Source organism: Littorina saxatilis, linkage group LG3 (assembly GCF_037325665.1).
Source record: "Littorina saxatilis isolate snail1 linkage group LG3, US_GU_Lsax_2.0, whole genome shotgun sequence".
Lineage (NCBI taxonomy): Eukaryota > Metazoa > Mollusca > Gastropoda > Littorinimorpha > Littorinidae > Littorina > Littorina saxatilis.
This window is the reverse complement of record NC_090247.1, coordinates 293,380-305,705: the sequence shown is the minus strand read 5'-3', so window position 1 is coordinate 305,705 and position 12,326 is coordinate 293,380. Positions and strand designations below refer to the sequence as shown.

Genomic DNA, 12,326 nt, shown 5'->3' with positions numbered 1-12,326 from the left:
ACTGAGTTATATCAGTATTACCACAATTGCAGAAAAAGCGAGTCTTGCGTAAACCTCTGGTTTGCACTGACACAAAGCCTGTATATCAGAGTAACCAGATACACAAGATGAAGGTAATCCAACCATCAAGTCACGAAAACCATTCATTTCACGCCAAGAAATACGTATTTTTTCACACTGACACACACACAGCTGTACAGTTGCAGACTGGATGCCAAAGTCTTTGTGCTGCGCCAGCATTTCCGCGCCAAAGAGAAGAGAGGTCACCGGCACCGCGCGCGCAGGGCCCGCTGATAAAATTAGCCGGCAAGCTCCAAGAAAAGTTCAGCTGAGATAGCAAAGCCCTCCACCAAACGGAACAGTGTGCGATCGTACTTTCGATTCGTAGGAACACAATATAGAGACAGCAATGTGCGCTCGTTACCACAACGGTCATGAACCGGTGTAACACGAAATTTTTACTCCACGAAAAATTGACTCCGGAGTAAAATTCCAGTAAAAATCTCGTACGAAAAAAGAACTCCACAAGGAACTAAATTTGTACTCCCCAAATATTTACTCCCAGTAAACATCTCGTACGAGATAGTTGGTTATCTTGAACTTTAGCGTGTTAAATTCATAGCTCATAATTCAGATTTGAAGAACCTGCACTTGTATTCATAACAAGTCATTTTAGATCCCTTTGAAGTTACGGAATGAACTCCGATGAACTGTATGAATGCATTTACATGGGTCAAAGAAGGAATTATTGGTATGAGAGGACAAGGGAGACAACTTGTTCCTGTCAATGATGTCCCTTGGTTGACAACTTGTTCCTGTCAATGATGTCCCTTGGTTGACAACTTGTTCCTGTCAATGATGTCCCTTGGTTGACAACTTTTTCCTGTCAATGATGTCCCTTGGTTGACAACGTTCGCCATTTTCAGTGCATTTTTGTCGATTGAACAATCAAATTAATTCATTATGCTTAAGTTTGGAGCTCAATCCGTCAATTAATTTCACGACAAATGTTCTTTGGCTTGATTACATGGACTTGCATCAAAAAGAAGTAAAGAATGTCACTGGATTCTGAGCTAACCCTAACCCTAAGTTCAAGATTACCAGATTGTTACTCCTTGGTTTATATTTCGCGCGATATCCCATTTACGTGCAATCCCGTTTTGCCGCCGTCCCATTTTGGTGACATTTCACAAGCCAAGCGTCATTTTACTACCGCATCCCATTTTGGCGCAATCCCGTTTCGCCGCTATCCCATTTTGCCCCCATCCCATTTTTGCGACATTTCACAAGCCAAGCGTAATTTTACTACCGCATCCGATTTGTAAATATTTGGGGAGTAAAAATTTCGTGGAGGGAGTAATTTTTCCGTTCCTTGTAGAGTTCTTTTTTCGTAGGTGATTTTTACATTCCTTGAAGAGTTCTTTTTTCGTAGGTGATTTTTACATTCCTTGAAGAGTTCTTTTTTCGTAGGTGATTTTTACATTCCTTGAAGAGTTCTTTTTTCGTAGGTGATTTTTACATTCCTTGAAGAGTTCTTTTTTGGTAGGTGATTTTTACATTCCTTGTAGAGTTCTTTTTTCGTGGGTGATTTTTACATGCCTTGAAGAGTTCTTTTTGGTAGGTGATTTTTACATTCCTTGTAGAGTTCTTTTTTCGTAGGTGATTTTTACATTCCTTGTAGAGTTCTTTTTTCGTGGGTGATTTTTACATTCCTTGTAGAGTTCTTTTTTCGTGGGTGATTTTTACATTCCTTGTAGAGTTCTTTTTTCGAGGGTGATTTTTACATTCCTTGTAGAGTTCTTTTTTCGTAGGTGATTTTTACATTCCTTGTAGAGTTCTTTTTTCGTGGGTGATTTTTACATTCCTTGTAGAGTTCTTTTTTCGTGGGTGATTTTTACATTCCTTGTAGAGTTCTTTTTTCGTAGGTGATTTTTACATTCCTTGTAGAGTTCTTTTTTCGTAGGTGATTTTTACATTCCTTGAAGAGTTCTTTTTTCGTAGGTGATTTTTACATTCCTTGAAGAGTTCTTTTTTCGTAGGTGATTTTTACATTCCTTGTAGAGTTCTTTTTTCGTAGGTGATTTTTACATTCCTTGAAGAGTTCTTTTTTGGTAGGTGATTTTTACATTCCTTGTAGAGTTCTTTTTTGGTAGGTGATTTTTACATTCCTTGAAGAGTTCTTTTTTGGTAGGTGATTTTTACATTCCTTGAAGAGTTCTTTTTTCGTAGGTGATTTTTACATTCCTTGAAGAGTTCTTTTTTGGTAGGTGATTTTTACATTCCTTGAAGAGTTCTTTTTTGGTAGGTGATTTTTACATTCCTTGTAGAGTTCTTTTTTGGTAGGTGATTTTTACATTCCTTGTAGAGTTCTTTTTTGGTAGGTGATTTTTACATTCCTTGAAGAGTTCTTTTTTCGTAGACCTGTGATTTTTACATTCCTTGTAGAGTTCTTTTTTGGTAGACCTGTGATTTTTACATTCCTTGTAGAGTTCTTTTTTCGTAGACCTGTGATTTTTACATTCCTTGTAGAGTTCTTTTTTCGTAGACCTGTGATTTTTACATTCCTTGTAGAGTTCTTTTTTCGTAGACCTGTGATTTTTACATTCCTTGTAGAGTTCTTTTTTCGTAGACCTGTGATTTTTACATTCCTTGAAGAGTTCTTTTTTCGTAGGTGATTTTTACATTCCTTGAAGAGTTCTTTTTTGGTAGGTGATTTTTACATTCCTTGTAGAGTTCTTCACGTAGGTGATTTTTACATTCCTTGTAGAGTTCTTCACGTAGGTGATTTTTACATTCCTTGTAGAGTTCTTTTTTGGTAGGTGATTTTTACATTCCTTGAAGAGTTCTTTTTTGGTAGGTGATTTTTACATTCCTTGTAGAGTTCTTTTTTGGTAGGTGATTTTTACATTCCTTGAAGAGTTCTTTTTTCGTAGACCTGTGATTTTTACATTCCTTGTAGAGTTCTTTTTTGGTAGGTGATTTTTACATTCCTTGAAGAGTTCTTTTTTGGTAGGTGATTTTTACATTCCTTGTAGAGTTCTTTTTTGGTAGGTGATTTTTACATTCCTTGTAGAGTTCTTCACGTAGGTGATTTTTACATTCCTTGTAGAGTTCTTTTTTGGTAGGTGATTTTTACATTCCTTGTAGAGTTCTTCACGTAGGTGATTTTTACATTCCTTGTAGAGTTCTTTTTTGGTAGGTGATTTTTACATTCCTTGTAGAGTTCTTCACGTAGGTGATTTTTACATTCCTTGTAGAGTTCTTTTTTGGTAGGTGATTTTTACATTCCTTGAAGAGTTCTTTTTTGGTAGGTGATTTTTACATTCCTTGTAGAGTTCTTTCTTCGTAGGTGATTTTTACTTAGAGTTTTACTCCGGAGTCAATGTTTCGTGAAGTAAAAATTTCGTGTTACACCGGTCTTGCCAGACTAGATATATTTGCTAAACCCTACGATTTAGAGCCTTGAGAATAAAGCAATGATCTCAGGCGGTCGGAATTAGATACCCTTACCCTAATTTGTTTTGGATTGACAGATATTATGTAATTCTTGAATGATTTTTGGCTCACGTAAGTGTAGCCTATGCGATCGTAACTTTGTCTGTCTGTGCGTGTGTGTGTGTGTGTGTGCGTGTGTGCGTGTGTATGTCTGTGGTAGAAACTTTAACATTTGACTAAACACCGAAATACTCATTTCACCTGGTTATTTTTCAAGCACCATCTTCAAAATATTGAAGCAATGATCAACATTGTGTTGGCATGTGTGTAGTTAATGCGTGTATCCAAAGAAAACGGGTGGTGGGGGGTTTTGAAGGGGTACAAGCAGTTGACTGGTTTCTGTGGTGTGTGGTATGTAGACCAGGTCAGGTGTCAAGACCAGGTCAGGGGTCGCGCGAAGGATTGTGGTATAGATTCACTTCTTCAGTTCTCACTTCTGCATTCGCCGATTCGGGGAAGACGATTTCATGTTGTTCGGTTTCTAAGCTCCAGAAAAGTAAACAAAGAAGCTACGTATACCAAAGGGAGATTTCCTACAATTTGATCTGCACAGCGTTTTTCCAATGTCCACGCGAGGAAGAGCTGTCGAAAGCGCAGTGTCGATCTGGCAGCCGTATCCCGGTAAGTACAGAGACAGATCTAGTGTCTCCCACTCTGATAACGTGTCACCTACTGTTAATCTGTTTTGTTTTAATTTCTTTTTATTTCAGCGGACACGGATGTCAAACACAGTGCTAGGCAGTCACCTCTAGTGAAATGAGTTGATCTAAAGTGCCTGTAATGTTTGGATGTCTTTAATTGTTCGTGGTTCGATTTATGTGAATTTCAAGACTTGCAGTAGAGTCTCAATTAAAGTTAAGTTTACTCTGCCCGAAAAAAAACTGTCCATCATTTACTTGAACATGCAGATATAAGGAAACGGAATGAATCTGTTCTCAAAGTCAAAATGATCACGATTTTTTCCTCAGATTCAAAACATGCACTGTCATGGTTTTGTCTGTACAATTTAGTAAGTCTTACCTTGCAACAACTTCCTTGAACTTGAAAGACAGTTTTTGAATGCTAGATCTGTATCGCGTTTCATTCCAGACTCGATTCTCTCTTTGATTGTACTGTTTGCTGTTTACGCACTATCATGATTCGCTATGTAACGTTTGGTAAGCTTACCTTGCAACAGCTTTCTTGTCTTTGTTGGCATTTTCTTTCAAGGCAGTACAACGTAAGATTAGATTCTTTCGGACAGAAGGTAGAATGTGAGTTTTGAGACAACGACAGTCGTCCAAAGAAAGCTTGCTGTGGCATTTGTTTGTAAATAGGCCTAATGGTACCACAGTGATTCTGTATTTTTCTGCGGTTGATGTGGTTTCTTTTTTCCTCTCTTGTTTTTTCCCTCCTGAGTTGATCGTTATCATTTAAACAAGACCCTCAGAGAGTACCTCCGTTGCTCCTTAAAATGGAATGTGAATAGTGTGTTGGTTGTGTTGACCGTCAGAATTATTTTAAGAACCAGGCTGCTGCAGTCAGTTGACATGTTTCGCATATTGTAGGGTTACCATGCTGCATCGGTAAAGTGGCTTGTATAACCTGACTATTCTGTTTCAAAACACTGTTTATATTTGTGTAGGTTGTAGTCATCATAACTAATCGCATTTTGCCATTTGTTTCAGAAAGGAGGTTAACCTACAAGATCGACGCTATGTCAGATATGCCTCAGCCACATGAAAACTTCTGAATTTAGATCCACTCGGCATGGTGACAAGTCTTGATGAAAAGTATAGGACTAAGGACAGCAGTGGAAAATGTGGCCACATGGCAGGTACCTATTGCTTAGTGTCTGCAGTGCAAAAGACAGATAAGCTGATGGTAGATTTGCAAATGAACACAGTGCCTGTGTGTGTGTGTGTGTGTGTGTGTGTGTGTGTGTGTGTGTGTGTGTGTGTGTGTGTGTGTGTGTGTGTGTGAGAGGATTGCACAAGATCTCATTCAAGGACAACTGCACCAACAACAAATACACAGTCATTTTATCTGTTTGCCTTCTTTTGAAAATTATACATGGAGTTGATATGATGCGTTAGTTTTAACTGTGTGTGTGTGTGTGCGTGTGTGTGAGTGTGTGTGTGTGTGTGTGTGGCGGATGAGTTTGTGTTACTGTTTGTTGATTTCTTACGGGAGCCTTGAAGGCTTCGCCTCTTGTTTTACCTTTCTTTTTGTATTTAAAGCAAGTTTAATGAGTCAATTTTCATTTTTTATAAAAGATATCATGTGCGACAGTGTTGTTTTTGTTTTTGTTGTTGGTTTTTCGGATACTTTCTTGACAAGCTAGCTGGGTATAAAATATTAGTTTAAGAAAGACATTTTTGTAAAATGTTACAGGCACCATGTCTTCGAAGCACTATCGCGAAAGACTGAAGGAAAATGATCCTGAAAAATACCAAGAGATGCTCGAGAAAGCCAGAGTGAGAAGCAAACGCAACAGAGAGGCCAGAGGAACTAGCCATCAGGAAAAATAACTACCTGAGTGCTTAGTATGGGGAAGATCTGTTGACCTTTCTTCATGCCAGCGGAGACTTCAGTGTGGTCCCCACACTGGAACTAGCATTCCAGTGCGAAGTTGTTGCTGCAGTAGCAAACTCTAAAGACATGGGACTGTGGCACTTGATGGCAGCAGCCAATATTCTGGGAAGAGAAGTTCATTCCATCTTCCCCACCCCAGACATGAACAAAGTATGCAAACCAGATGATCCAGCGACGTCCTTCCCAATTTATGTCCAATGGACGTCTACCCACAACACGCCACTGGATGCCGCGTGGTCAGCCAACCATGTGGTGCCAGTCGTGAAAACCAGGTACTTTGTCCCACAGGGAGACATTCAAGTTGGGGGCTTTGTGACCGCTGACTTTGTCAGCATGGATGGAAAAGTGGAGAGATACAGGGCGGTGATCATTCCCAAGCCAACCCATTTCCCCGATGGGCCAGATCGAGAGGAGATCTGTGTGAAGTGTTTGCGCGCAAAAGACAATGGGAGATACTATGTCTTTCCTAATGTTGATGACATTTCATGCTTGCCAATGGCTCAGATAAAAAACATCCCACCAACCAACCATGAACAACAGGGGGCATTACTTTTTTTGACATGTGACCAATTCTCATTTGAGCGTTCAGTGTTACCTGAGAATAGCACACCCCCTTGAATTGGGTCCAAAGAAAAAGCGTTGTATATATATGCATTTTTGAATGCTTTTCTAAAGTAATAAGTTCATTTGTGAAAAAAAAATAAAAATTCAGGGATTGTTTTGCTGAATGCATGCAGTTAAGAAATTGACCCCATTTTCAAATTTAGGGGGTATGGTTGCCCCATAGCCCACGTGTGTCTGTGTGACTGTCAAATATCAATCTACTTTGCGAAAAAGATGTATAGATGTTTGTTTTTCGATTTTGGAATGATTTCTTAAGCTGGCTAGGACTTCTGAGGTCTACAGGAAACGATAAAGATAAAAATGTACAAAATATAAGTAGCGTCCTTTATCTTACCATTGTTCTGATCAATGCTGTCCTTTTATTTGCAAGTTAACCATTTTTTTAATGTGTCCATGGAGTATGTTGAAAATTATTATCAATGGTTGCTTTAAACAGCACCTTTGAGCAGTTATACTGTTCAAAAAAAGAAACGCATAGTTGCTACTTGCCAAATTTGTTTTATTTTTCGAAAAAATTAACAGAAAATCCAATATTTAGATTATTTGTTTGAAATTTGGTATGGACACAGTTGAATGCACACACAGTTCATTTGCATCTTCAAATCAATCGGTCAATCAATACGATTGGGTGCCGAGGCTGTGAAGTCAGTAGGGGGTGTGACTGCCTTGAGCAGCAACAACTGCCCGGCACCTTCTGGGCATGGACTGGATCAGATGCCGGATATCTTGCTGTGGGATGGTGTCCCACTCCTCCTGAAGTGCCTGCAATAGATCGCGGTGATTTGCCGGCGCTTCTTCTCGCCTGCGCACACGTCTGTCCAATTCATCCCAGAGGTGTTCTATTGGGTTCATGTCTGGCGACATGGATGGCCAGGGAAGCACCTGGACATGGTGGTCGGTGAGGAACTGGGTGGTGAGTCGTGCTGTGTGCGGGCGAGCGTTGTCCTGCTGGAATATGGCATCCTGGTCAGCCAGAAGAGGAAGGGCGTGTGGGCGCAGAATTTCCTCCACGTATCGCTGGGCAGTTATGCGCCCTTGGACGTGCACCAGGGTGCTCCTTCCAGCGGTATTGATCGCCCCCCACACCATGACGCCTCCACCACCATGAACGGGTGCCTCATCCACACAGTTGGGCGCGTAACGTTCGTTTACTCTCCGGTAGACCCTCCTCCGACCATCATGTCGCTGGAGCAGGAAGTAGGACTCGTCGCTGAACCACACGTGTCTCCAGTGATTCCGGACGGTCCAGCGAAGGTGCTGGTTGCCCCACTGCACTCGGTTTTGGCGATGGCGGCGGGTGAGGACAGCTCCTCTGTGAGGTCTGCGAGCTCTCAAACCAGCTTCATGCAGGCGGTTCCGCACGGTCTGGTCCGATAATCGGTGTGGCCCGGGGAGAGCCTGGACAGAAGATGAGGCCGACAGGAAACGATTCCGGAGGTGGCGGAGCCGTATGAAGCGGTCGTGAGCAGCAATTGTCGCCCTTGGTCTTCCCGCTCGTGGCAAGTCAGCAACGGAGCCAGTGGCTTGAAACCTGCCCCACAGTCTACTGATGGTGCTCTGGGACACGTGGAAGTGCCTGGCGATTGCACTTTGACTTTGGCCTGCTTGTAAACGACCCAATGCAATTTGGCGGTCTTCTCTGCTCAATCGGGCCATCTTTCGTCGCTGAATTGTCGTCTGATTTCTTTGTGGCGAACAATCCGCTTTTATGGGTTTTGGAAGACATGGTGAGAGCTCAATATTCCCCGAGTTTCACGAGATTACACTGAAGCATGACGAGTGGTCATGCCAAATGAGCAATTTTGACATTGTAGCCACTGATAACGCATGCGTCACGTGCAGAGCTCACTTGTGGCAATGGACGAAAGGTCGACGACCAGATAAACATTTTCTGCAGTTTGGTGGATATCCTTGTAGCCATATAACTAAATTAACCAAATATTACAAGCTATGCGTTTCTTTTTTTGAACAGTATATTATGCACTGAAGTTTTAAAAGCATGTTTTGGGTTTTTTAAGATATAGCGTCTTTGAACGCCAATCATCTTGGAAATACGAATCTTCATAATATATATTTTTTTTACTGTTTTGGATAGATAAAAAGTTGAACTCTTGGTGCAAACTGGTTTTTGGCCCCTGTTTGACTATTTATTATTTTGGATTATTGTGTGTGAGAGGGAAACTGCAATTCTCAATATCATGAAACGTGCCGGGTCTTTATTTGGAATTTGAGTGTAGAATTTCGTTACAGGGGAGACAACTTCTTTTTGACTGTTTTCTGTCGCAGCTTTCCCCACTTTCCCACCTGTTGTGAATAGACTCCTGGTCTTTGATTATTGACTGAATCAGGGGTTTTCCCACTCCCAGACTTTTTGCAATTCGGTTTGCGGTTTCATCTCTGTTGCTTCTCTCTTTCACTTAATTACTCTTATTTTTAAGCGTCAAAAGCGTCTGTTAATTGTTTTGTTGGAGTCACCATGTTCAAACCACCCCTCAACGATTTAAAGTTGTTACAATTGGTTTCAAGCCAGCACCTCTACCGACTGAGCTATCTCCCTTCACTAAATAATACAAATAAAAGTAGCGTTGTAGATGCATGCTCTCAGGAAGTTCATGGGTGTCTGTGTCTGTTTGTGTGTATATCACTATATATCTGTGTCTGTATAACTCAGAACATCTTTAGCTTAGAGTCCCTGTTTCAAAACAAGCCATATCGGTTCTACACAATTTTCTTACTTAATTCTGCTCTCTTTGCAGGCAGCAGCGGTGTAGGGGAAGGCGTGTGGCAAGGAGAGGGTGAGCCATATCGGTTCTACACAATTTTCTTACTTAATTCTCCTCTCTTTGCAGGCAGCGGCGGGGTAGGGGAGGGCGTGTGGCAAGGAGAGGGTGAGCCATATCGGTTCTACACAATTTTTTTACTTAATTCTGCTCTCTTTCCAGGCAGCGGCGGTGTAGGGGAGGGCGTGTGGCAAGGAGAGGGTGAGCCATATCGGTTCTACACAATTTTCTTACTTAATTCTGCTCTCTTTCCAGGCAGCGGCGGTGTAGGGGAGGGCGTGTGGCAAGGAGAGGGTGAGCCAGATGCCACCATGATGATGACAGTGCAAGACATGCATCTCCTGCTCTGCGGCAAACTCAAACCGTTTCAGGCCTACATGAGCGGCCGATTAAAGATATCCGGAGATCTGTCTGCAGCTATGAAATTGGAGGCTTTTATTGAACAAGTTGTTAAACATGCTAGAATAATCCCATAGCATTTTTCCGCTTAATGAATTTAGAATTATTTGGGAGGGAGCCGTTTGTAGATAACTGTGACTGTCAGAAGATTTTTTAGAGTGCAGACTTTGCTTTAATGGATTACTGTAAAGTTGAGAATGAAATAACTGTAATTAATTGAACATGTTGTTAACCAGGCTATACAAAATAGTAGTGTTTTTACTTCTCCTGATGCATTTCAAAGATCTCATGTGAATTAAATATTGTGTTTAACTTTGACTGTGGAGACTTTGCATTTACATGTTTTAATAAGTGCATGTTTCTTGTTTGACTGTTACATTTGAAGATCAGCTCCCAAGATGAAATAGGTGCCGCATACTCCAGACATTTATAGAACAAGATGTTAAACAGGCTAGCAGAGATGAGATTCTTCCGCTTTTTCGCGGAATACCGCTCAAAAGTTGATCCCCAGGACCGTTTTTTCTAAATCGTCCAGATCCGTGGAGAAAAAATGGGGGGGGGGGGGGGGGGGGTAGTAGAGGTTTGATTATTAAAATCTGACCTGCCAATGACTGAATCTCCCAAAAGACTAGACCGGTTTTTGATTGTCCGGACCGACAAGAGTACCTCCGACAAAAAACATCTCCGCCGAGCTCAAAACCAAAAATCTATGAAATGAACTTTAGACCCGTGTACGAACTGTCCATTTGGGAATGTCTTCATCGCGGAAGTTCTAAATGGGCTGATTTAGTTGTTGACTTTAGCCACTTTCATGTGCAAACAAGATGGCGGCGTCAATGCGATTGTTGGCAGAAACAGAACATGCTTTAGCTTCTGAGATTGATAAAGGGCTAAAGAACAAACGTGTTTGGGCGTGGAAAGACGAAATTATAACCACCGAAGTGAAGGGACGAAAACTGTCCATCCGTCTCGGAGATTCGGTTCAAATGTTGAATGTTCCGGGGAAGGCACAATGCACGTGGTGTAATAAAGTACTGGGCTACAAATCGAGAGGCAAGAGCGTGTTGAAAGACCATTTGACCACGAATGACCCAAAGACCATTTGACCACCAATGACCCAAAGACCATTTGACCACCAATGACCCAAAGACCATTTGACCACCAATGACCCAAAGACCATTTGACCACCAATGACCCAAAGACCATTTGACCACCAATGACCCAAAGACCATTTGACCACCAATGACCCAAAGACCATTTGACCACCAATGACCCAAAGACCATTTGACCACGAATGACCCAAAGACCATTTGACCATCAATGACCCAAAGACCATTTGACCACCAATGACCCAAAGACCATTTGACCACCAATGACCCAAAGACCATTTGACCACCAATGACCCAAAGACCATTTGACCACCAATGACCCAAAGACCATTTGACCACGAATGACCCAAAGACCATTTGACCACCAATGACCCAAAGACCATTTGACCACCAATGACCCAAAGACCATTTGACCACCAATGACCCAAAGACCATTTGACCACCAATGACCCAAAGACCATTTGACCACGAATGACCCAAAGACCATTTGACCACCAATGACCCAAAGACCATTTGACCACCAATGACCCAAAGACCATTTGACCACGAATGACCCAAAGACCATTTGACCACCAATGACCCAAAGACCATTTGACCACCAATGACCCAAAGACCATTTGACCACCAATGACCCAAAGACCATTTGACCACCAATGACCCAAAGACCATTTGACCACCAATGACCCAAAGACCATTTGACCACCAATGACCCAAAGACCATTTGACCACCAATGACCCAAAGACCATTTGACCACCAATGACCCAAAGACCATTTGACCACCAATGACCCAAAGACCAGTTGACCACCAATGACCCAAAGACCATTTGACCACCAATGACCATAAGACACATGCTTGTTGTTTAGTTGTGAGATTCATTCTAGAAATGCATGAACAATGCCCAAAGTTGTAAACAAAATATTCTGCTGCTAAGACTCATTTCTGAGCAATTTTTTGTTATGAAAATGCTAAAAACGCTTCAGCTTCGACCCCCACGAGGGGCTGGACCCCAAATTTGTTTTACCCTCTTAATTCAAAATTTGGGAATCTCATCTCTAGCTAGAGTAAAATTGTAGAATTTCTTGGCTGCAGGTGCAGTTCAAATATTTTGGGAGGTAGTAATCTCTGCTTTGAAGTGACACCAAAAAAATCTTAATCTGGGGACATACATTTGTGTTTTTTGTTTTGTTTTTAAATTGTGTTGTGGGTGTAGATTTTAGAATGAGACAACAGTATGAGAGTTTAGAACGAAATAAGACATTGAGTGTTTTTTTTCTCCCAAAAGCGTATTCAGTCGCTGCAGCAGTACAAGTGATGTGCATTTGTACATTTCTTTTATCCCTTAG

General features: G+C 41.5%; 1 protein-coding gene across 2 annotated transcripts in view; it reads left to right on the top strand.

The window, feature by feature from the left end:
* The window catches only part of LOC138961358 (stomatin-like protein 1), a 42,859-nt gene extending 31,589 nt beyond the window's left edge, over positions 1-11,270 (top strand). The window contains exon 9 of one of the 2 annotated variants that reach the window (XM_070332969.1): positions 9,729-11,270. In XM_070332969.1, the coding sequence (XP_070189070.1) occupies positions 9,729-9,949 (221 nt within the window). In that variant the 3' untranslated portion in view covers positions 9,950-11,270. The remainder of the gene's footprint in view (positions 1-9,728) is intronic. The other variant, XM_070332970.1, reaches the window with a different exon arrangement.
* The last annotated feature ends 1,056 nt before the right edge of the window (positions 11,271-12,326 follow it).